General features: G+C 36.2%; 1 protein-coding gene across 4 annotated transcripts in view; it reads left to right on the top strand.

The window, feature by feature from the left end:
* The window catches only part of Scaper (S-phase cyclin A associated protein in the ER), a 345780-nt gene that overhangs the window by 95949 nt on the left and 225257 nt on the right, over positions 1-24574 (top strand). For all 4 annotated transcript variants that reach the window (XM_029543011.1, XM_021206319.2, XM_029543010.1 and 1 more), the window contains 6 exons: positions 1058-1198; positions 11217-11372; positions 12464-12606; positions 16785-16866; positions 18242-18394; positions 18877-18984. In XM_029543011.1, the coding sequence (XP_029398871.1) occupies positions 1058-1198; positions 11217-11372; positions 12464-12606; positions 16785-16866; positions 18242-18394; positions 18877-18984 (783 nt within the window). The remainder of the gene's footprint in view (positions 1-1057; positions 1199-11216; positions 11373-12463; positions 12607-16784; positions 16867-18241; positions 18395-18876; positions 18985-24574) is intronic.

Below are 24574 nucleotides of genomic sequence, written 5' to 3'. Positions count from 1 at the left end.
GAAGCAGAGAAATGTTAGCATTCAGCTTGCTTTTTTTTTTTTTTTTTTTTTTTTTTTTTTGGTCTGAGATGCCAGCCCATTAATTGCTGTGGCTCACTATTGTGTTGGGTTTTTCTGCCCGAGTTAACCTTGCTCTCTCCTCAGAAGTTTGGCTCTTAGGTGCTTGTAACCTATTCAGGCTGATAATTAACATTAAATGTCATAAACAGTGTCTACTCTGTCTCATGGCTCAGTGTAATAATATCTATAAATATAGATATATCAAATGCACTGTCCTAAGAAAGTCTTCAGAATAACAGTTATTTACTGTTCACCGCCCCTTTGCCAGAAGTGTGATTTTATTAAAACATACATATATATTCTTTGACAAGTTCATACCTGTATATATACATTCTAATTACTGTTTCTCACCTAGTCTATCTCCCTCCTGCCTATCTACTCCAGTCTCAATAGTCTCCTTTTCCACATTCACAGCTCTTTGTTTTATGACCCAGCAGGTTATACCAGGGCCGTCCTGGTGACCATGGATGTAGAACTATCCATTGGAGTTTGATGGGCTTACTAAATAGGTACATAACTGAAGACATAACTCCCTTCCAGGCAACAATTAATAGCAAATAGTTCCTCATGGAGAGGTCGAGTTCCATGATCTCCCCTCACCCATTACTAGGACTGTTGACAAGCCTAGTGCAAACCTAGTGTAGGCAGCTGGAGCTGGTATGAGTTCTTAATTGTAGTGGCACGTTGTGCCCAGAAGACAGCACTTTGCAGCCTTTCTCCCTGTCATCCAGCTCTTAACATCCCCTCTTTTGCAATATTCCTGAGCCTCAGAGGAGGCGATATTAATGTATTGGTTAGGGCCAAGTATTATTCTCTTTTTATATGTATAAGAAAAAAATAGAGTATTTAAGGAGCCAGAGAATCAAGGAAGCTGTAGTTCTGGCTATGTAGTTGGGTTTTAATCATTAATAATATTCCTGAATTTTTCTATTTACCCCTTAGTCTTCTGTTGAATTTATATTTTGATGTTAATGATGGGATAATTTGTCATACATAGGAGAAAGATGTCCGAAAGTGGAAGGAAGAATTACTAGATCAACGACGTAGGATGATGGAAGAGAAATTACTTCATGCAGAATTTAAACGAGAGGTACAGCTACAAGCTATTGTGAAGAAAGCTCAAGAGGAAGAAGCTAAGGTGTGGTGTATTAAATATTTAATCATGTTACCAAGTGTATTTTACAGCATGTAATATTGTAACAGGCTTATCCAAGTATTTTATTCTAGAATAACAGAAGATTTTACTGCTTTATTTAAAATTTACTAGGTACAATCTTATACTTTATAATAAGCAGGTCTGTTGAGATCTACTTGACAGGATAGGCTGCACAGCTGTAAAATACTAAGTTTGATGAGTTTGGTCATGTGTATATCTCTCCAACTATCAGTACAGTGAACATTCACAAATCATCTCTGAAATTCATCTTTTTCTTCAACTCTGTAAATATGAAAGTTTCTGATCTGCTTTCTCTCACTGTAGATGTTGAGTTTTCTAGAATATGAATGGATCATATAGAACATACCTACCCTTCTGGCTTCTTTCACAATCTTTATTTGAATTTCATGTTATATGTACTGATTGTGTCTTCCTTCATTTAGTTACCTATTAGTGGAAATCCATTTTGTCCTGGTTTTTGTCTATTCCAAGGATTTCTGCTGTGGAAATTCATTCATAAAGCTTTTAGGTGATGTTTACTTTTGGTTTTAGTTGTTTATTTTTTGTAAATACCTAGTTGACAATTTTACAATAGGCTTATGTTTAGCTTTTCTTTTTACATTTATTTATTGTGTGTGCATGTGTATATGTGTGTGCCCGCGTGTGTATGTGTGTGTGTGTGTATGCACGCATGCTGTAGAATATATGTAGAGGTCAAAGGTCAAAGAACCATTAGAGCACTTTGTTCTTTTTCCAACAGATGGCTGTTGTGGTTCAAAGTCAGGTGATCAGTCTTGGCAGCGAGTATCTTTATGCAGGCAACCATCTTGCTGGCCTCATATCCAACTTTTTAACTATGAGCATATATTAGATATATAGGACAATGTTTCACTGTTTCATGTTCATGCTTGTAGGTAGTATACATTAATCAAATCCATTCCTCCTTTACCTTTCTTATGCCCTCACCCAACTACCTCTTTCTTCTGTAAAAGTCTTCAGTAACACTTTTATATAGTTCAATTATTTTTGTTCTAGAATCCTTATATGAGAGAGAACATGGGGTACTTGTTTATTATCATTAATAATTCACTTTATATCCCAGTCAGTTCCCCCATCCTCATTTCCTTCCAGTCTCACCCTTACAAAGCCTTCCCCTCATTACCCCTTTTCCCCCAGAGAAGGGGAAGTTCCACTTGGGTCCCACCTCACCCTGGAACATCCAGTTGCAGTAGGACTAAGAGCATCCTCTCCCCTTGAGGCCAACCAGGCAGGCCTGTAAGGGGAAGGGCTGTTTTTATTTATTCCGTTGGCTCACAAGAAAAAAGAATGAGAAGATAAGACTTTAAATTAGTAACAAAATTTGTCTATTTTTATAGTTAATGATTTGTCACCGTTGGGAAGAACTTGTAATATAAAATGTTTAATTTTATTTATTTACATACATTAATGAAATATTGGCACATGACTTCATTATCATGGCTTGTTATGTTAAACTTTTTTTTTTTTTAATTTAAGGCAAGGTTAGTAACTCAGACTAGTCTTAAATTTGTTATGTAACCAAGGATAACCTTGAGTTATTGATTCTACTTGAGATAAGATGAAGAAATTCTTTCAAAAAATTTTATTATTTAACTTGCTTTGTGAGAAAAAATGGAATATATTATGGGAAAAATTCTGTGGACTTCTGAGATGAATGTGTATTGTATAACTGTTGGACAGAATATTCTGTAATGTCTGCTAAGTTCATTTGATTTATGATATATTTTACTCTGAAGCTTACTTTTTAATGTTTCTCTGTGAATTATCTGTTGATTTAAGTGACATATAAAAGTTAATTTTGTTGTATTTAGACCTCTTTGTCCCGTTATGCCCAGTAGTGTTGGTTTTATGAAAATAGGTTTAGCAAATTTTGATTACATATGCATTTATATTTGTTATGATTTTGTTAAGATTCCTTTTATTATTTTATAGTGACTTTATCTTTTCTGAACAATTTGGCTCCGAGTCTACTTTGTCAGATATTATCTTCAAAATTTTTTTCACCATTTCATTTTTAATATTGGTATGTTTTTGCTGGTAATGTGTGATTTATTTAAAACATGAATCTGTATCTTTTTTATTGAGACGGAGTCTTATGAATCACCTTCCAGTCTTGAATTCACTATGTAGCCTGAGGATGATTTTAAACTTCTGATCTTCCTGTTTCTAAGTTCTGTGCTTGCAGGCATGCACCACACATCCAGTTTTATGTTGTCAATAACAGTCTTTGTGGTATTTTGTTAACTGTCAGTGATAAATCTATATTACTTTACCAGGACTTAAGAAGTTATGAGCATTTATAATCTTTAATTAAGAAGCTCCTATTACTTATTCTGGAGTGTGAACCTTGTAGTTCTCATAAATTAAAAACACTTGGTGTTAATGAACCAAGTATGTGTATGTGTGTGTGTGTGTGTGTGTGTGTGTGTGTGTATGTATGTATATATATATATATTTATATATGACTTAAAATTCTATGCAATATTGAAATTTATGAAAATGTTACGGTTTTAGATTTTAATTAATTGTGTTAATCAAAAAGGCTAACAGGATTTAACTAGTGTGGCCAGAACAGCAATCTTTTTATGACACCTTCTTCTCACTTTGCTTGTTCTTTGCCTTCAGTGGCACAGCTTTAGCTGGCTTTACCATAGTTAATCTGAACTGTGAATATTCAGATTACATTCTTCACCGAGCTCTAGATGAAGGAGCCTTATGGCTTAGTGGTTATAAGCCTCATCCATTCTCTATCCCTATCTTTCTCCTCCCCCACTAAATGATGGGGCTTCCTAGAGCTCCACATTTGGCTGTTGATTATTAATAGTATATTATAAACAATCACTGCTTTTTAGAATCCATTTCTATTTCTAAGGTATATAACTAAATATAAGAGAAAATAAAGCAGCTGCTCTTTTGTCACTTCTCTGGGGGCTCATTTCAGGTCATCTGTGATCTTATATCTTGTAGTCAGCCATGTGTATTCTTTTCCATTTCAGCTATACTTTAGTTATACTTATATACTCCCTAAATATTTGCTCTTCATAGTCTTATTTTTTGACCTTGTTGGTTCCTAAGTAATGTTTCTGAAAGGTGTGATTATTGGTAGCATTCAGGGTAAGAACCATCAAGAATTCTCCCTTTGCCTTCAATTTTAAAACAATTATTTATTATTAAATGTGATGTGTTTATGTACCATGATGCGTCTGTGTTTACATGGGCTTCAGCTGATTTTATCAGGTCAACAGGCTTGCATGGTGATTGCTTTATCCACTGAGCCATCTTGTTAGCTTTACCTTTAAGTTTTAATGTAAAAATATTACTCAGGCTTTTTTCAGTAACATGTTATATTCAGAATAATGATTATTATCACTTACTAATTATTTCCATTATTTTAAAGAATTTCATCAACATAGATATACGCAAATAATGTTAAAATGTCATCAGAAAAAACACTTACTGTTTAGGGTAGAAACATTCTTTTGTACATTGATTCAGAATTATTATACTGCAGAAGTGGACACCTTTATACAGAAGCATTACACTATATACAACACTTCTTAGTAAGAAATATAAAAATTTTACTTCTACTTGAAGATAGAAAAAAATGAAAGTAACTGTAAGAATATTGCTTGGTTTAGAATAAATGAGAGGGTTTATTTCATAGAGATTTAAGGTTGTAAAAGTAATGGTACATACTGAGAGTTTTGAGTTATATTGGTTCATTTTGGGTTCATCTTTCTATTATTGTAACAAAGTTTCTAAAATAATTAAATTTTGCTTAGAACATAAGGTCTCATTCCTTCGCCCTTAAATGACTACACTTTACATGTGAGACTTGATACAGAATGCATATGCTCTTCTTGCTTATGCTTGTCTGTCATACACTTTAGTAGTTTGAAAGATTGTTATATGATAAACCTACTTTAAAAGTACATCTGGAAGCAGGAGATGGATAAAGAACAACTGGAAGTCAATTCTCTTCTTCCACTTTGTGGATCCAGGAACCTTAAACTCAGGTGGTCAGGCTTGGCAACTTGCTAAGGCATTCTACTGGTTCAGAAATGTATGGGCAAGTTTGAGCTTAACTTTATTTTCCCAATCTAAATTGTTGGAGTCCCTGCTTCTGTGTAAAGTTGAACACCAGTGTATAGTACAACATGTTGTAACTATTTGTTACTTTCAGTATATATAAAAGGAACAAATGCTTCTGTACTTTTAAGTTTTGTTGTCTAAAACTTATAGCAGACAGAATTCCAGTTAAAATGGCAGGTTGTATCTGGCTCCTTTGAACCAATGAAGAAGAGAATCAGATTTACAAGGAGACACTCTTTCACAGAGAGAACAGGTCACTGGTAATCCACAAGCAAGTGAAAAACTATGGGGAAGAGGAGGGACCAAACCTGGATAGCTGTGCCTTTCCTGCTCTCACTCAGTAGCCAGTGGTGGTGGTGGTTTAGTCTGAACAGTAAGAAACCCCTAGCCCCTTAAAAAAATCTGAAGTAGCTATCCAAACCAACAGATGAACAGATTACTACACAGAAATACTACAAACATGAAAAAGTAAAGGAACATGACTCTTCCAAAAGAACTTTTTTTTAAACATTTATTATTATTATTATTTTCTTTATTTACATTTCAAATGCTATCCCAAAAGGTCCCTATACCCCATCCCCACCCCTGCTCCCCTACCCACCCACTCCCATTACTTGGCCCTGGCCTTTCCCTATGCTGGGTCATATAAAGTTTACAAGACCAAGGGGCCTCTCTTCCCAATGATACCTGATTAGGTCATCTTCTGCTACATATGCAGCTAGAGACTCGAGCTCAGGGGGTACTGGTTAGTTCATATTGTTGTTGCACCTACAGGGTTGCAGCCCCCTACAACTCCTTGGGTACTTTCTCTAGGTCCTCCATTGGGGGCCCTGTGTTCCATCCAATAGCTGACAGTGAGCATCCACTTCTGTGTTTGCCAGGCACTGGCATAGCCTCCCAAGAGGCCGCTATATCAGGGTCCCTTCAGCAGAATCTTCCTGGCATGTGCATTAGTATCTGGGTTTGGTGGCTGATGATGGGATGGATTCCCGGATGGGGTAGTCTCTGGATAGTCCATNCTTTCATCTTAGCTCTAAATTTTGTCTCTGTACCTATATCCTTTCATGGGTATTTTGTTCCTTATTCTAAGGAGGAATGAAAAATCCACACAATGGTCATCCTTCTTGGTTTTACTGTGTTTTGCAAAATGTTTCTTGGGTATTCTAAGTTTCTGGGCTAATATCCGCTTATCAGTGAGTGCATATCTAGTGACTTCTTTTGTGATTGGGTTACCTCACTAAGGATGATATCCTCCAGATACATCTATTTGCCCAAGAATTTCATAAATTCATTGTTTTTAATAGCTGAGTAGTACTCCATTGTGTAAATGTACCACATTTTCTGTATCCATTCCTCTATTGAGGGACATCTGGGTTCTTTCCAGCTTCTGGCTATTATAAATTAGGCTGCTATGAACATAGTGGAGCATGTGTCCTCATTACCAGTTGGAAGATCTTCTGGGTATATGCCCAGAAGAGGTATTGCTGGATCCTCCGGTAGTACTATGTCCAATTTTCTGAGGAACCGCCACACTGATTTCCAGAGTGGCTATACAAGCTTGCAATCCCACCAGCAATGGAGGAGTGTTCCTCTTTCTCCACTACCTCGCCAGCATCTGCTGTCACCTGAATTTTTAATCTTAGCCATTCTGACTGGTGTGAGATGGAATCTCAAGGTTGTTTNGATTTGCATTTCCCTGATGACTAAGGATGTTGAACATTTTTTCAGGTGTTTCTCAGCCATTTAGTATTCCTCAGTTGAGAATTCTTTGTTTAGCTCTGTACCCCATTTTTTTAATGGGGTTATTTGAATTTCTAGAGTCCAGGTTCTTGAGCTCTTTGTATGTATTAGATATTAGTCCTCTATCAGATTTGGGATTGGTAAAAATCCTTTCCCAATCTGTTGGTGGCCTTTTTGTCTTGTTGACAGTCTTTTGCCTTACAGAAGCTTTGCAATTTTATGAGGTCCCATTTGTTAATTCTTGATTTTACAGCACAAGCCATTCGTGTTCTGTTGAGAATTTTTTTCCCTTTGCCCATATCTTCGAGGCTTTTCCCCACTTTCTCCTCTATCAATTTCAGTGTCTCTGGTTTTATGTGGAGGTCTTTGATCCACTTAGACTTGAGCTTTGTACAAGGAGACAAGAATGGATCAATTCTCATTCTTCTACATGATAGTTGCCAGTTGTGCCAGCACCATTTGTTGAAAATGCTGTCTTTTTTCCACTGGATTGTTTTATCTCCCTTGTCAAAAATCAAGTGACCATAGGTGTGTGGATTCATTTCTGGATCTTCAGTTCTATTCCATTGATCTATATGTCTGTCGCTGTACCAGTACCATGCAGTTTTTATCACAATTGCTCTGTAGTACAGCTTAAGGTCAGGCATGGTGATTCCACCAGAGGTTTTTTTATTGTTCTGAATGGTTTTTGCTATCCTAGGTTTTTTATTATTCCAGATGAATTGGCAAATCGCCCTTTCTAACTCTGTGAAGAATTGGGTTGGAATTTTGATGGGGATTGCATTGAATCTGTAGATTGCTTTTGGCAGGATGGCCATTTTGACTATGTTAGTCCTGCCAATCCATGAGCATGGGAGATCTTTCCATCTTCTGAGAACTTCTTCAATTTCTTTCTTTAGGGATTTGAAGTTCTTATCATACAGATCTTTCACTTCCTCAGTTAGAGTCACACCAAGNTATTTTATATTATTTGTGACTATTGTGAAGGGTGTTGTTTCCCTAATTTCTTTCTTGTCCCGTCTGTCCTTCATGTAGAGGAAGGCCACTGATTTGTTTGAGTTAATTTTATATCCAGCTACCGCACTGAAGCTTCTTAATCATTAAGTAAAATATGCTCATAGCTGTAAACATTGTTAAATGCTTGAAGGTGAAGATGATCAATGACCTGAAAGAGCATACAAACATGAAGATGAAGTTAATCTAGGACCTTAGAAGAAAAGCGAGCAACACAGAAAACAAGCCAGAAATAAGGATTGGGAAATCAGTGATAGGTAATAAAAATTTGGAACAAACTTGAGGTTTTAAAGAAACACAGATAGAAATGTTAGAAGTGAAACCTAAGCCAAATAAACAATACATTGGAAGACACTGCTAGTTGCCTCGACTGAGCAGAAAAAAATACTTGGAAGGAATGGTTGAGTATATAAAATGAAAAATTTGTTAAGAAAATATATAATCCCGTACACATTATCCATAGAGAATTAAAATCTATGACTCCATTTCCAAGAAACAGAATCTCTGGTAAAGTTACCCACAGACTTGAGACTTAAAGGAAAGAAATCTATCAACTGAAAACAAGATGGTATAGTTGTTCTGATATATGATAAAGTAAACTTCAAACTAAAAGTACAAAAATAAAGAAGGCCACTACCTATTAATATACAAACAAATAAATAATAGAACAACTCATTAAGACTGTTTTAATGAATGATTATATGTAATTATAATAATTTTAAATATTTGTATGCATATGAAATTAATACCTCTTATAAAACAACACAGATGAACAGAAAAGGTTAAATGAATCCTGATAATTATAGGTGATTTCACCACATTCTAATCTGTTGATAAGGTATCTACCTTCAGAATTAAAAGTTCACCACAGATCAATTGAACTGAACATTCCAAAATATAAAATAATCCATCCAACAGATACTGATGCATGCAACTCTAAAATAGACCACATTCTTACAAGCTTTATCTAAATCAATTCCTCCCAAATACAAAACAGTTGAAATAATATCTTATACCATCTCAGAGAACAGTGCAACCAAACTAGAACTCACTAGGAAAAGAAAAATAATAACAGTAACAACAACAGCAAACCAAGATATATTGATATATAGAAACTGAACAGTAATGTCTTGAATAGTAGTCACTGAAGAAATCATGGAGGAAGTTAAAATTTCATACAAATGAAATCATAGCTTGATAGAACCTTTAAAACATATCTAAGCCAGGTGTGGTGGTTCCCAGCACTTTAATCCCAGCACTTGGGAGTTTGAGGCAGGCAGATTTCTGTGAGCTTGAGGCCAGCCTGGTCTATGAAATGAGTTCCAGGACAGCCAGATCTGTTACACAGTGAAACCCTGCTTGAAAAACTAAAACTGAAAAAAAAACAAAAACTTCAAATAATAAGTTAGTATTTTACCTCACACTCTTAGAGAAATAAGAACAAACCCCAAAAGCAGTAGATGCCAAAACGTTAAAAAGATCAGAGTAAAAATGAAATGGAAACAAAAAGTAATACTGGTTTTTAGAGAAAACAACCAAAGCTAACCAGAAGAGAAGATAACCAAGTTAGTAACATTAGAGCTCCATAGGGGACACAATGATCTGTCCCAGTGACATCAAGAGGCTCATGAGGGAAGCCTTTGGAAACAGTCCCCAAACTAGAAATGACAGAAGAGATGGTTAAATATAAGTGAGGTTGTTTGGAAATAGGTACCCTCAGAAAGTATTGTTGAGGATGTAAATTGGTGCAGCCAAGAAAGCTAAAAGTACAACTACCATATAACCTAGCATGCCATAACCAAAGAACTCTTAACGTATCACATAGCTAAGAGATACATATGCATCCATTTTTATTATTGCTACATATGATGTGAAATAGAACCAGCTTATTTATTTGTTGATAAATGAACAGGTAAGTAAAATTTGGTGCATATTCACAGTAGAATTTTATTCAGTCATAAAGAAATATGCAATTATGACATTTGCAGGAAGCAGATGGAACTGAAAGCCATTAAGCTAAGCAAAATAAGCCTGACCTAGAAAGTTAAAGTTTCATAAATAATCCTTGTTTAAAGTTCTATGTATGAGTAACTTATGAAACTGGAAAAGGGTTATGAGAAAGCCAGAGCTGTTAAGGGAGGAAGAGAGGGTAATGGATATGCATATCGTGAGAGTCAAAGGGGAGAGCCCCTGAGTGACAGAGCAGGGAAGCCGTGGGAGGAGATCCATTAGGACAACTTGTAAAAATGTGTAAGTGTGAGGATCCTTTACTTGTGGGTGTCATGAAATGCATTATTTTGTGTGCCAGATTAAAAAATAAAAATTTCACTAGAAAAATATGAATGTGTCTAGTTATCTATCCTCTATATTGTTACAAATTTATGTTAAATGAAGTTTTGTAAAATAGCCTCTAACATACTAAATTGTTTCCTGTTTTAAAAAATACTTTCAATGGCAGCTTCTCAAATCAGTTCTTATTAAACCCTAATAGTTTATTGTATATATTGGCTTATTTTGAGATAATACTGGCAGGAGTACCCTATTAGTTATTTTTTCCTGGCCCTTACTGATGATTTAAATATTCTTGTACAAAATCATTGTTAAATTTCATATATTTATAAGAATTAAGTTGAAGAGTTAGAGCTCAGTAGTTAAGAGTATGTACTGCTCTTGCAGTGGTCCTGAATTTTTTTCCCAGCACTCATGTCAGGAGGCTCCTGGGCAACTGTAACTCCAGGTCCAAATGCTTTGTAGGCACCTGTAGCCATGCATGTGTACATACACATGGGTACATACACAGTATGACAGCAAGACACACACACACACACACACACACACACACACACACACACACACACTTTTTACTCTCTTTTGAGAATTAATTTGAGGGAACTGGAGAGAAGGCTCAGCGGTTGAGGGCACTGACCTCTCTTCCAGAGGACCTGGGTTCAAATTCCAGCACCCAGATGATAACTCACAATTGTCTGTAACTCCAAGATCTGACACTGTCACACAGAATACATTCAGGCAAAACACCAATGCATATAAAATGAAAATAAATATTTTTTTAAAAAGAATTAATTTGATTCTGATTCTGTGTTTGTTTTCATTGAAGGTAAATGAGATTGCCTTCATAAATACCCTTGAAGCTCAGAATAAACGTCACGATGTTTTATCAAAACTGAAGGAATATGAGCAGAGGCTTAATGAATTGCAGGAAGAACGTCAGAGAAGACAAGAAGAAAAGCAAGCTCGTGATGAGGCTGTACAGGTAGGGTTCTACCCAGCAGCTCAAGCTTTGAGTTAGGCTGAAGATCCAGAGAGAGTTCGTGTTCTGTTCTCTCTCTCTCTCTCTCTCTCTCTCTCTCTCTCTCTCTCTCTCTCTCTCTCNCACACACACACACACACACACACACACACATTCTCACAAAGAAAGTGAAATATATGGAATATATATGTATGTACACATACACAGTGAAATATGTGTGTGTGCGTGCGTGTGTGTGTGTGTGTGTGTGTGTGTGTGTGTGTGTTGGAGTGGTTTGTATAATGATTGCTATCGGCTGAAAGAACAGCCTAGGATCTGGTAGTGGTTCCGTGCATGAGATTGAGTGTCTTAGTAGTTGCAGTCTGGTGCTAGAGTCTCGGGAGTTCCTAGAGAGCTGTCTCTTTCTAGCTTGTATTGGAATACTGAGGACTTAAATAGGTACTAGCACCAGGGAAGAAATGGCTTAGGAACACGACATGAACTTGGCCAGGGAGAGTGAGGGCAAGCAGGACAAAAGCAAAAGCTTCCTTCTTTGATGTCTTTTTATGTGGGCTGCTACCAGAAGATGTGACCCAGAATAAGGTGGGTCTTCCACCTTAAGTCAACCAAGACAAATCTCTCATAGGTGTGCCAGTTGCTTGGTTGGATCTTAGTTAATTTCAGATTAAGTTCAGTTGACCACTGAGATTAGGCATTACACTATTTTAAGTGGAATTTTTACCTAACTATATTTTCAAGTTGTTCCTTATTAGTATGTAGGAATATAGTTGGCAGATTTTTACAGATCATGACTCTTCAACTTCGATTAAACTTGTTTTCTAACTATGTTATGAGGTGTGCATGGAAGTGTGTGAATATGTGTGTGTGTGTTTTTTAGGATTCAATACATATAAGATTGTGTTACAATTTTTTTGTAATAATGGTAAATGACATATGAAAACCATATGTCATTGCTGTTTGAATTTTGCTTAAATTCTTAGAAACTATGTACTTATAGACAATTCAGGAATAAATAAATATATATGTTGTCAAAGTTATGTCACCTTTGATCATTTTAGTCATAATTCTGATAACTTTAATTTTTTTAACATCAGGAACGTAAGAGAGCCTTGGAGGCAGAACGGCAGGCCCGTGTAGAGGAATTATTGATGAAGAGGAAAGAGCAAGAAGCCCGAATTGAGCAACAGAGGCAAGAGAAGGAGAAAGCTCGTGAGGATGCAGCCCGGGAAAGAGCAAGGTACCTAGTTTGCTATCTTGGTTTTAGTCTTGATGAACAGTTTGCCACTGAGCAAATAGTTATAGCAGATCTTATTAACTCCAGTGGGGTCTTACATATATTTTAGAAATACCACAAGTTTAGTAATGTGCCAAATTTTCAGGATATTTGACATTACATTTAAAATGGAGTATTTGAAACTTTGTATTGGCTGAGAACATTATTTGGTCTTTTTTGTATGAAAAAATATAATTTAACTCTAATGAGCTTCAATGAAAAGGAATTGTTTTTGAAGATATTTACATAAGTAAAGGTCATCAATTAAAGATCATTCTTTTGATTCCTAGGTTATTTAAATCTCTTTGACTTGTAGTTATTTATAAGTATGTATTTAGCTTTGAATATCACATTGCTCTCTGTTACTGGTTTCTAATGAAGTCTTGTCACTCGGGGAATATACATTTTATATTTTCATTGCTTTAATATTTGTCGAGACTGTGTTTATAGCCTTAGATATGCACTGTACTCCATGCTGTTCTCTGTGCCCCTAGCGATGATATTGGTTAGAGTTCTCTGTGCTTGTCAGCTGAGTCGGTGATAGAGCCCTCTAGCCTTCTGTCTGCTGCTTTCTGGTCAGTCTGTCCAGTTCCCACGTGTAGTAGCTCAGTGGTATCATTATGTATTTTGATTCTGAAATGTATACATTCTGTTTTCACTGTATCTTACTGAGATAAGATATTCCTCCTTTTATTATGAAATGCTTCTTTCTGGCTCTAAAAATAAAAGTCATTTTTTTCTGTTACAAATATAATCACAGTTGTCTTCTGTCCCTTTTCTTTCATCCTGTTGTGGTTTTCTCAAACATGTCCTTTACTTTTCTGAAATCTGCTTATTTATTTCTACTTTCTGATTTATGTTTATTGCACTTCACTTGATGTAACTTTTTAATGAGATAGGGTTTATTGGTGCCAGTTTTAGATCTGTCACCCCTGTGTCTCAAATCTTTGTCACTTTTACTGTTTTAGTCTTTGCTAAACTAAAATCTTTTTTGTACTTTACCTCTTTTTTCCTTTTTTAAAAATATTACTTTATTTTCAATCCAGACATTGCTCCCCTTCCTTGTCCACCCTCCTACAGTTCCTTATCCCATTCCTCCTCCCCCGACCCCTGGTCTCTGAGAGGATGCTCCCGCCCATCAAGCCTCACTGCTCCCAGGGGCCTCAAGGATTAGGCACATCTCCCACTGAGGTTGGACCAGACAGTCCTCTACTATATATGTGTCTGGGGCCTCGAACTAGCCAGTGTATGCTGCCAGGTTGGCTGCTCAGTGATGGGAGCTCCCAGGGATTCAGGTTAGTTGAGACTGCTGGTCTTCCTCTGGAGTTACCCTCTCCTTCAGCTTCTTCAGTCCTTCCCCTAATTCAACCATAGGGGAATGGTTGGTTGTAAAGTATCTGTGTCTGTCTCAGTCAACTGCTGGTTGGGCCTCTCAGAGGACAGCCATGCTAGGCTCCTGTCAGTAAGCACATCATAGCATCAGTAATAGTGTCAGGACCTGGTGCACCCACCCTTCCCCAAGAAATGGATCTCAAGTTTGGCTGGTCACTGGAATTCCAATTTTCCTTCAGGCTCTTCTTCATTTTTGTCCCTGCAGTTCTTTTAGACAGGAACAATTCTGGGTCCTTTATCAAGATAGCATGTAGTAGTCTGTGTAGGCACCAACTTTACTTCTCCATATTCAGTGAGTTGTATAGCTTTATAGAGCCTTGCAGTTTGTGGAGAGCAACCTATAGTCTTGGCAACAGCATGGGTTATCTAGGGATTCCCATGGGAACTCTTTAGCCAACAATTAGTTGTAATCCAGTCCCAGTACTGGATATTTTTATTTAAGTGACAAGAGATGGCTTGTCAGTAGTGACTTTCTGTTTCTCATTATTTGGCAATTTCATTTAGATCACCTTCATAAATGTATATATTTTTATGAAGTTTCTACTGTATTAGGTTTTCATACTACCCCCCACAAATGGCCGTTAATTTTAGCTGTCTCTCCCTGTATTCCTTCCCCTATCCCCTCCTGTTTCAGTCCCTCTCCCTAACCCATCTATAACTATCTATAGCTATGATTTTCCTTTCCTTGGATGACCTCTCTACCTGCACAGCCTCAGTCTATACCTAAACTCTGTGCTTCTATGGATTGTAGCTTAGGTATCAATGACTTAACAGCTAATAGCCACATATAAGCAAATACATATTGTATTTGTCTTTCTGGGTCTTTGACATCTCATTCAGGATGTTTTTTTTTTCTACTTCCATCCATTTACCTTCAAGTTTTATGCATGCATGCTCACTTTCCTCTCTCCCTCCTCCCTCCCCCCTCTCTCTTTCTCTCTCTGTCCCTCCTCCCCTCCCTCCTTCTCTCTCTCCTTCCATCCCTTCCTTCTTTCATCCCATCTGTTTTCTTTCTTTTTTATGTGACTGAATACTCTGTTGTGTAAATGTGCCACATTTTCTTTATCCATTTATGAAGAAATGTAGTCAGACATATAGGTTGTTTATGATTTCTGGCTATTATGAACAGAGCACCAATAAGCATAGTTAAGCAGGTGTCTCTGTGGTAGGATGAAGTGTCCTTTGGATCTTAAGGTACCTCTGTTCCCATCTTCCTTAGGGACCAGCACACTGATTTCCATAGTAGCTATAAGTTTGCATTTCCAACAGCAATGGATGAGTGTTCCCCCTTTCCCAAATTTTCACAAGGGTGAGCTGTTACTTGTTTTATTGATTTAAGCCATTTTGGAAGGTTTAGGATCAAATCTCAAAGTGATTTTGATTTATATTTTCCTAATAAGAATGTTGAACATTTGTTTCTCAGCCATTTGAGTTTCCTCATTTGAGGATTCTCTGTTTAGATCTGTACACCATTTGTAAATTGGGTTATTTGTTTTCTTGATATTTAGTTTTTTAAAAAGTTATTTCATATATTTTGGATATTAGCCCTCCATCTGATGTACGGTTGGTAAAAATCTTTCTGTAGGCTGCTGCTTTGGCTTTTTGCCTTCTTGCCACCTACTCCTTTGGGTATGATTCATTCTCTCCTCTTCCTCCTCCTCCTCCTCCTCTTCTTCCTCTTCCTCCTCCTTCTCCTCCTCCCCTCTCACTCTATTTTCTTGAGCTTTCAAGTGTACCGGTAACTTACTAGTATGACATCTCCAATTTTCTAGGTAGATAGTGCTGTTGGCCATTAGCGACACCTTCACTGTGTCCCATAAGTTTTGGTATGTTGTATATATTTTCATTTAATTCTGGAAAATCTTTAATTTCTTTCTTAGTTTCTGCTTTAACCTATTTTTCATTCAGAGTGAGTGGTTTAGTTTCCATGAGTTTGCAAGCTTTCTGTTGTTGATACCCAGCTTTAATCTGTGGTGTTCAGATAGGATATTTGGGTGAAATGTATAAATTCCTGTTAGGTCCATTTGTTTTATTATGTCCATTAGCTCCAGCATTGCTCTGTTTTGTTTTTCTCTGGATTGACTGTCCATTGGTAGGAGTGGGGTTAAAGCCTCTCCTTATCAGCGTGTGAGGATCAGCAGTATATGATATAATCTGTTTAATGGAACTTTTAAGAACTTGCATGCCTTTGTGATTGGGGCATAAATACTAAGAATTAGAATGTCCTCTTGGTGGAGTTTTCTATTGATGAGTATTTAGTGTCCTTCTTGTCGCTTGATTAGTTTTGGTTTCAAGTGTATTTTGTTAGATATTGAAATGGCTACAAGAGCTTGTTTCTTAGGTCCATAACCTTAGAGTAATGTGCATCATTGTTTCCTCTTCTGTTCTCTTAGCTTGTCAGTTACCTAGTATTTTCTTGTGATGTTAATAAAACTTCACGAGAGGGAAAATATAATTTACGTTTTCAACATTTTGTACTTAATGATAGTTCTAGACCAGCTTTGGTTCAGAAATTTATTTTCATAGCTCTTCATCTATGTTGCTTAACCTCCAAAAACAAAGAAGATGAAACAAATCTTTAATCCTTTTCAAATATTTATGAGGCAATATGTGTGTGACATATTTTCAGAATATTTTAAAATAATTGCCTATTAAAGTATATAAGCCTTACATTGAAATTGTATTTTTTGTTTGACATGAGGCACGTTGCTCCAAGCAGGTGAACTTACAGATTTGACTTGTTCTAACAGAGACAGGGAAGAACGGTTGGCAGCACTCACCGCAGCTCAGCAAGAAGCTATGGAAGAGCTGCAGAAAAAAATTCAGCTCAAGGTCAGGATAGCATGTTTTTTTTTAATTTGAAATTTTAGACCTTACAATAGATGGAGCACATTATAAAATTCTATGGAATAAAAATTGAATTAATTTGTATATATAATTTTTAAATAACTATTTATGATTGAGTTATGACTGACTTAAATTCAACTGTTTGAAAACTAAGTTTATTATGATAAAATTTATTTTGATATTGTAGAATCATGGAGCAACAATAAAGAAATTCAATATTTCCTCTTATTAACAAATAAATAAATTGAAGGCATTACTAGTAGTATATTGTTATTTTACTTATCTAATTTATTATCTAATTATTCATTTGACATTAATGCTTTTGAATTGCATGGTTCTAACTTGGAAGATTATGAAAAATCATTAATTTCTAGAAAAATGTTATCAATATTATAACATGTAAGTGATCTCTTCTGAGTACTTTGTACTGCATCACAATGATTTGCATGTTGACTGCTTGTAGAGATGTTTAATATTATATAATAGAGATAGTAATTTTTAATTTGAAACACCATATTTTTCTATTTGTAGGGTTATAGGAATTTATCATACATTTAAATTCAATATAGCAAATATTTATAAGCTAGTCTTCCCATTTTCAGGAAGTGCCTAATCTAGTGTGAGATTCAGATATGAGCTGGTTAACTTTTGTATAATAGAGGTAGGGTTATGTGGAATTTAGGATAGAGGAGGATGCTTGGCATATCAAAGATCAGGAAAAATAATTACTCAGCTTAATCTTAAAAGATTAGTTGAATGTAGAAAATACAGTTGAGTAAGATGTGTTCTGGTTATACAAAATAGTGTGAAGCCCGAAAAGATTTTTCTGGGTTAGTAGCTTGAGGTTAAAAAAAAAAAAAAAAAAAAAAATAGTAATCAGGCTGGGGTAAGTGTCGGTCTTTGTCACTTTTCTTTTCTGTATGTGACTAAACATGAATGTTTCTATGGGTCAGCACTTCTCATAGTGTTTGATAGGGAACCAAATGAGTAGTGGGTAACAATTACCAAATTGACCTCTAAGTAACCAGTAGCGTTGAGTCACTGAGCACAATGGCACAGTAGAAGATGTATGAAGTTCTGTGTTAAAAATCTGATCATCTTTACCTTACTGTTTCCCAAATCTGTCTATGAAGCTAATCTCATAAAGCATATACGAACATGCACTGGGGCACATCTAAAGAAGCAATATTGTCCATGTGTGATATGTTAAAAGATTAAGCTTTGTTCTTCAGTGTGCAGGTTAGTATCAAAGCAAGACTCTTGTGGATTATTTTAGAAGTTTTAATGGAAAGTCTTTTTCTAAGTTCTTAGTGTAAACTGAATATTTTTAAAGTTTCCCACACTATGATCCTATCTCCAGCATGATGAAAGCATTCGAAGGCACATGGAACAGATTGAGCAAAGGAAAGAAAAAGCTGCTGAATTAAGCAGTGGGCGGCATGCAAGCACCGATTACGCCCCTAAACTGACCCCTTATGAAAGAAAGAAGCAGTGTTCTCTCTGCAACGTCCTGGTAGGTGGTTGTCATTATTAACAGTCTGGTGATATAATTTATTGCTAAAATTTAATAGAAGGATTCCAGCCTTTTAAATCTTGTGCTAAGGCATCTACTAAGTGCTCTTGACTTCTATGGAGGATTTTAAATGAAAAGTAAGTACTAAAATAATAGTAGTTAGGAATGGCAGTGCAAAGTGCCAATGTTTGCAGTTGTTACTAAAATGTTTGTTAATTGTTTAATGGTAGACTGAGCCAATATTTTAATGTATTGGGACCAAAAGGCAAAACCCAAGATTTCAGTGTTTTTCGAATCTTTAAACTTAGTCTGAGAATTACATTCTAAGGAAAATATTTTGATCTATCTATCTATCTATCTAGCCAGCCAGCCATCTATCCTAGAGTGATCTGAATTTGTATATAATGTACTAGATTGAATGTTTAGTTCTTAACATTGGATGCAATGGTATGTTGATTGCTACGGCTTTTTTGTGCTTTTAGATTGCTTCTGAAGTATATCTCTTTAGCCACATTAAAGGGAAAAAACATCAGCAGGCTGTGAGAGAGAATAGCAGTATCCAGGGCCGTGAACTTTCAGATGAAGAAGTGGTAAGCTTTACATTTGTCCTTTTACAGTTGTTAATTGATTACCTAGGATGAGCTCTTTTATTATATGTTCCTTATTTATGTGTATTTGTATAACTATGTAGAACCATGATTAGCACATAATATCTATATTAATATAATAAGTGGGTATTTTACTATTTTAGTATACATATAACTATACAGACAAGATTTTTGCTATCACTTACATAATTTTTGTACAAAAAAAATTACACTATTTTGTGCTGGTAAGATAACTAGTTCATAAAATAAAGGTACATGCAGCCAAACCTGTCATCCTCAGTTTGATCCCTGATACCCACATGGTGGAAGGAGGTAATTGGCTCTCTCAAGTTATCCTCTAATCCCCACCCTCATGCCATGGCAGATACACAACTGAGTGTGCACACATACCATAAATGAATAAAACATATTTCAAAAAATTTAAGAACTTATAACCAAATAGTACCTGTTTGTAGATGGAACTCCAGATATAGTTCTCCAGTTAATAGCACCAGAGTTTGTAGAGAACCAGAATTATTATCAAGTACCCAGTGTGTGGCTCACAACTGCCTTTATCTCCAGCTTGAGGAGATCCGATGCCCTCATTTGACCTCTGTGGGCACCTACATGTACATGTAGACACATATAGGCACGTGCACACCTACACATAGAAATAAATCTTGAAAAGAGAGAAGTTATAATATTTTGTTATTAATTCAAGACAAAAATTATCAGTGATTTCAAATGTTTTAGAAAACATAGATCAATGTCTATTTCATGTAAGTGATTGATATTGGATTAGTAAATCATTTACAAAGTTTTAGGAATGCATTATTTATTTACCTATAGTTATTGTTTATTAAAATTTTATAAATATATTTATAATTTTATAAAAATGTTTCTAATATAAGTGTTTATAATTTTATATAAAGCTGTTCTTGAACTATGATGATTTTTATGGATTTATTCTCTCTGTTATACAAAATGTCTAAAACTACTAAGGAATGTGAAAATCATGCTTGTTAAACATCTGTTAAGATGCTCAGGAAAGATTATTGTGATTTCTTTCAGTATAGTACCTGTTTGTAGATGTTATTTTATGGTAAACTTATATTTAACATTTATTTTAATTATTTTGAGAGTATTGTGGGGTGGAAATCAGGAAACAACTTTGTTGGGGTTATTGCTTTTGGGCAGAGTTTCTCTTGTTATGTTTGCCACTGCCCTGTATACTCAAGCTTCTGCAGATTCTCTATCTCCTATTTGCCAAAGAAGCAACTCATTGTCAGCTAACTCATTTATTTTTGCTCTGAGGATTGAAATTAGGTTTGTCATCAGGGTTACATAGCAAGCACTTTTACTCACCAAGCTATCTTACTGTCTGTGTGTGCGAGTATATTTGTGTGTTTCTTTATAATTCCTTTGGCATATCTGAAGGTCAGAAGGTAGTATATATACAGAATTCTAAACACTTCCTAAAATGTTTTTTTTTCCTTTGACCAGTCACCATTTTATTTTGAAGGTCTTAGTTGTTAGATATATTTAAGATACTCTTTTGTATCCAAACAATAGCAGCATTTAAGAAACCCTAGGAAATATTTATAACAGTTGGAAAAGTCACAAAAAAATTAAATGTGCTCTAGATACATTCTTCTGCAAGATGACTCAGACACTACTTGTGGCACTGCTTTGGAGAAAAACAACATTGGAAAAAAAAGATTCTAATAATGGGGCTGTTCATGGCCTTTCTACTTGGGTTGTGCATAATGCTGGTATTGGGATCCCAGCTGAGATCTGACTCTTCTCCACAGCCAGGGATCACCTTGTTTCTACATTGATCCATTCAGACTCCATACCAACTGGTTGAGAAGGTGTCACTGTGGATGGTCTTTATTTTTGTCTACTGGTTGGTGACTCTTATCTTAAATTATCAACATCAGTAAACTGAACAGATTGCCCAATATCTTGTTAAAATCACTCTTAATTACATTAGTCTGAACCTCGCCTTTGGCAGTTAGTTCCTTTTAGCTCAGCATGGACTCCTCACACTTAGCTAGATTTTTCATTTGCAACAGACACTGTGATGACATGATCAATGTGTGACTACATGGCCATCTCAGTTTGCAAATTAGAGGAAGACTTACGATCTACCTATCTGTTCCCTGCAGAATAGAACTGTCTGTGTTTGACAGAAATTGGTGTATTAGCCATGGGTGATGGAGATACTGATCTCTGAATGATGTTTTTCTTGGTAACACTCTTGGGAGAGTCTCTGGCTTCTCAGGTTTGGGTTCAGTTACTGTGACCTTCAACTGCTTGAGCTTTTCATCCTTGACACAGAGTTAATTTTCCAGCTGGCTAGTTGCTACCTAATGTTCACAATCCCTCTGCCTTCATCTGTTGGGAGCAACCCTGTTTGGATGTTAACTGCCTTGTCAGCCATAAGTGCTTACTTACAAAGTTTTGGCCTTAGTGGAAAAGTACTAGCTTAGTTGAGATTTCTGTGGGAAAAAGTTGAGGCCTCTATGGCAAAGTATTACCCCCAGGTACCTAGCAACCCACTCTGTTCTGTTTCTCCTGCTGAACTTTTTACCTAGCCAATATCCTGCTTTTGGGAACAGGTGCATTCCCCTAGAAACAAAGTGATTTTGCGTCATCCCCCTCCCCATACCCTGCTTCTGTGGGCATAAAACCTGCCTGGAAAAATTTGACAGCTTGATAATCAGACTTGCTGTCTGTCCTTGTGTTTCTCGCCTCTCATTCTCTCCACAGGTGGTTCCTCAGACCCTGTTCAACTGTCCTGCGGGCCGGGACATTCATCTGTCCCCATGCCTTACAACCTCACCCTCATGTGTGCTTGTAGGAAGGCTTTCACAGAAGCTTCTTATTCTGGCTTTCAAGCTCCTGCTGCAGATGATGTTTATTGTCTTCATAGATTAGAGTTGTTTTCTACAAAAATCTCAGCCTTATACTTCAAAGTTTTTTTTTCTTCTCCAGTTATTTCTGCTTTAAATTCAGAGACAAACTTTGTCAAATGCTTTTGTAATGCCTTGATGGTAATGCATTGTTTGCTAAGTTCCTCGGCATCAGTTGTCATAGGCAATGTCATTTCTCCAAAATTTCTATCACTTTTGGAAGGGTCTCTGGTTGATATCCAAAAATTTGCACAGGGGCAATGATGAGAAATTCTGTAGAATCAGTCATCAGTGGCTCATTTCCAATCACCCTCCCTTACCAGGTTTGTGCTTCTCTTCTGGTATCAACCCACATATCATCTTGTCTACTGGTCTTACTACTTCACCTCTTGGGTTACTTCAGCAAGTCTCATGACTTGGAAGCTTTGTTCATAGTCTTCAGCCTTTGTACTCATACACAATCAGCTGTCCCATCCCTTCCCCATTGAACAGATGGGTAACTTTGCATCTTGATGTGGTGCCATCTTGTTAGTCCCATACAGTTGGTTCTTTTTCCGTACTTCATTATATTCTTAGCATCACCACTGACTGATTAATGTTTCCAGCTTCATGTAATCTCTTATCATCTGCTTCCATCTGGTTAGTTCTTTCACATCCAGAAAGATCCACCAGAAACCACTGGCTGATGATCATTTGTTCTTTTTCCTATAACTTGTCTCTCTTGGCATCTGGAGTAGCTTAGACTAGTTTATGCTGAATGGGAAAGAGTAGACTCAATGCATTGGCACCAAGTCTCATTTTCTGACCTCTGAGAAAGCCTTCAAATGGCTCTATTTCTGTTCACACTACAGTGTGTGTTTGTATATATATTACTATATATTGCATTATATGTATATAATACTACATATAGTTATAATATATATATTACTGTATGTTGCATTGTATGTACATACTATATATAGTTATAGTATATATTACTATATGTTGCATTGTATGTATATAATACTACATATATATACATATACATATACATATATTAGTTCTTCTTGGAACATTTAGATTGTGAGAGTATGGACTCTGTGTTCTTATAGTTGTACTGCAGCCATTTGAGATTTACGGGATCAAACCACTTACATAGATCATACGTAATTATAGATTCCAATGTAAGAGACAAATACACCATAGATGCTGTCTTTGTTAACTTATGCTTTGCATAATTTTTGTATATTTACCATAATCTTCAAACTCTGGATCTACTTGTCTCTTGCTAGAGGGAATCTTTGGAATGGGTAGGGCTTCTGTTCTCAAATGTTGCAAGGTATCATTTTTGCATTGTATCAATAGGTATACTATTCCTATCATTAGATTTAAAATGTAACATTTTGCTTGAAATGACCATGTGCTACTAAAACATAAGTAAAAACAATTAAGAAGAATTCCTTCATTCCCTGGAGAACTTGTCATTGTATGAACTTTTCCACTTCCAGCCATACCTTATAGAAACAAAAGACTGTTTTTATCACAAATGAGGCCATCTACCAAGAGATTAACAGCAGCATTAAAAAGTGCCTTCTGGATGGTGTGAGTTGCCTAAATGAATACAAGGTCTGCTAGTCTCCATTTCTCCTGAGATTATAGCCCTTAGCAATATAGAGCTGTATGTTTGTAATATTGACTGCATCTATACAACATTCTTGATCAGGAATGCATATTTGGTACACCGTACATTATACTCCAGTTGGATCTTTAAGGTTTTTTCTGAATCTTTTTTTAAATTATAGATTCTCTATCCATCTTAGATTTTGCTGGCTTCATGGCCACAGACTCAATGATCTCCAGACTCATGGACTCTGACCCAAGCAGTGCTGATAGGGGACTGAGTGACTCAAACAGTCATAGTGGTAATGCCGCCTATGTTAGTTTTTTAATGTATGTAATACATTAGTCAAGTACACTAATTTCAAGCACTTAAGTGATATTTATATATATGCACCTGGTATTATACTATCTAGAACAAGATATAATTTCCTATCACCCAGAGGATTCCTTTTGCCCATTCACAGAAGTGTTCCTGTACTATGACTCATGTATTGATATCATCAATTAGTCCTGCCTATTTTGGAACTTTATATAGATGATGCTGCATGGTATGTTCTGTGCTATATCTTTCCTTTTTTTTCCAATTCTTAATATTTTTATTAGATATTTTCTTCATTTATAATTCAAATGCTATCCCTAAAGCCGCCTATACCCCCCCACCCTGCTCCCCAACTCACCCACTCCCACTCCCTGGCCCTGGCATTCCCCTGTACTGGGGCATATGATCTTCGCAAGACCAAGGGCCTCTTCTACCATTGATGGCTGACTAGGCCATCCTCTGCTACATATACAACTAGAGACACAGCTCTGGGGGGTACTGGTTAGTTCATATTGTTGTTCCTCCTATAGGGATACAGAAGTGGATGCTCAGAGTCATTTAAAGGATGGAACACAGGGTCCCTAATGAAGGAGCTAGAGAAAGTACCCAAGGAGCTAAAGGGGTCTGCAATGCTGTCTTTCCTAAAACATCTTCTGAGTCTGGCCCCTATTTTTTTCTGTGTAACTGTAATAATTGTTTTATTAGATTTTTATTAATACTCATAAGCAAAGGCAAGGGCAGGAAGATCCAGAAGTATAGG

The sequence above is a fragment of the Mus pahari genome, chromosome 10, assembly GCF_900095145.1.
Source record: "Mus pahari chromosome 10, PAHARI_EIJ_v1.1, whole genome shotgun sequence".
In the NCBI taxonomy this organism is placed as follows: domain Eukaryota; kingdom Metazoa; phylum Chordata; class Mammalia; order Rodentia; family Muridae; genus Mus; species Mus pahari.
The sequence above is the reverse complement of the archived record's forward strand: the minus strand, read 5'-3'. Positions and strand labels throughout refer to the sequence as shown.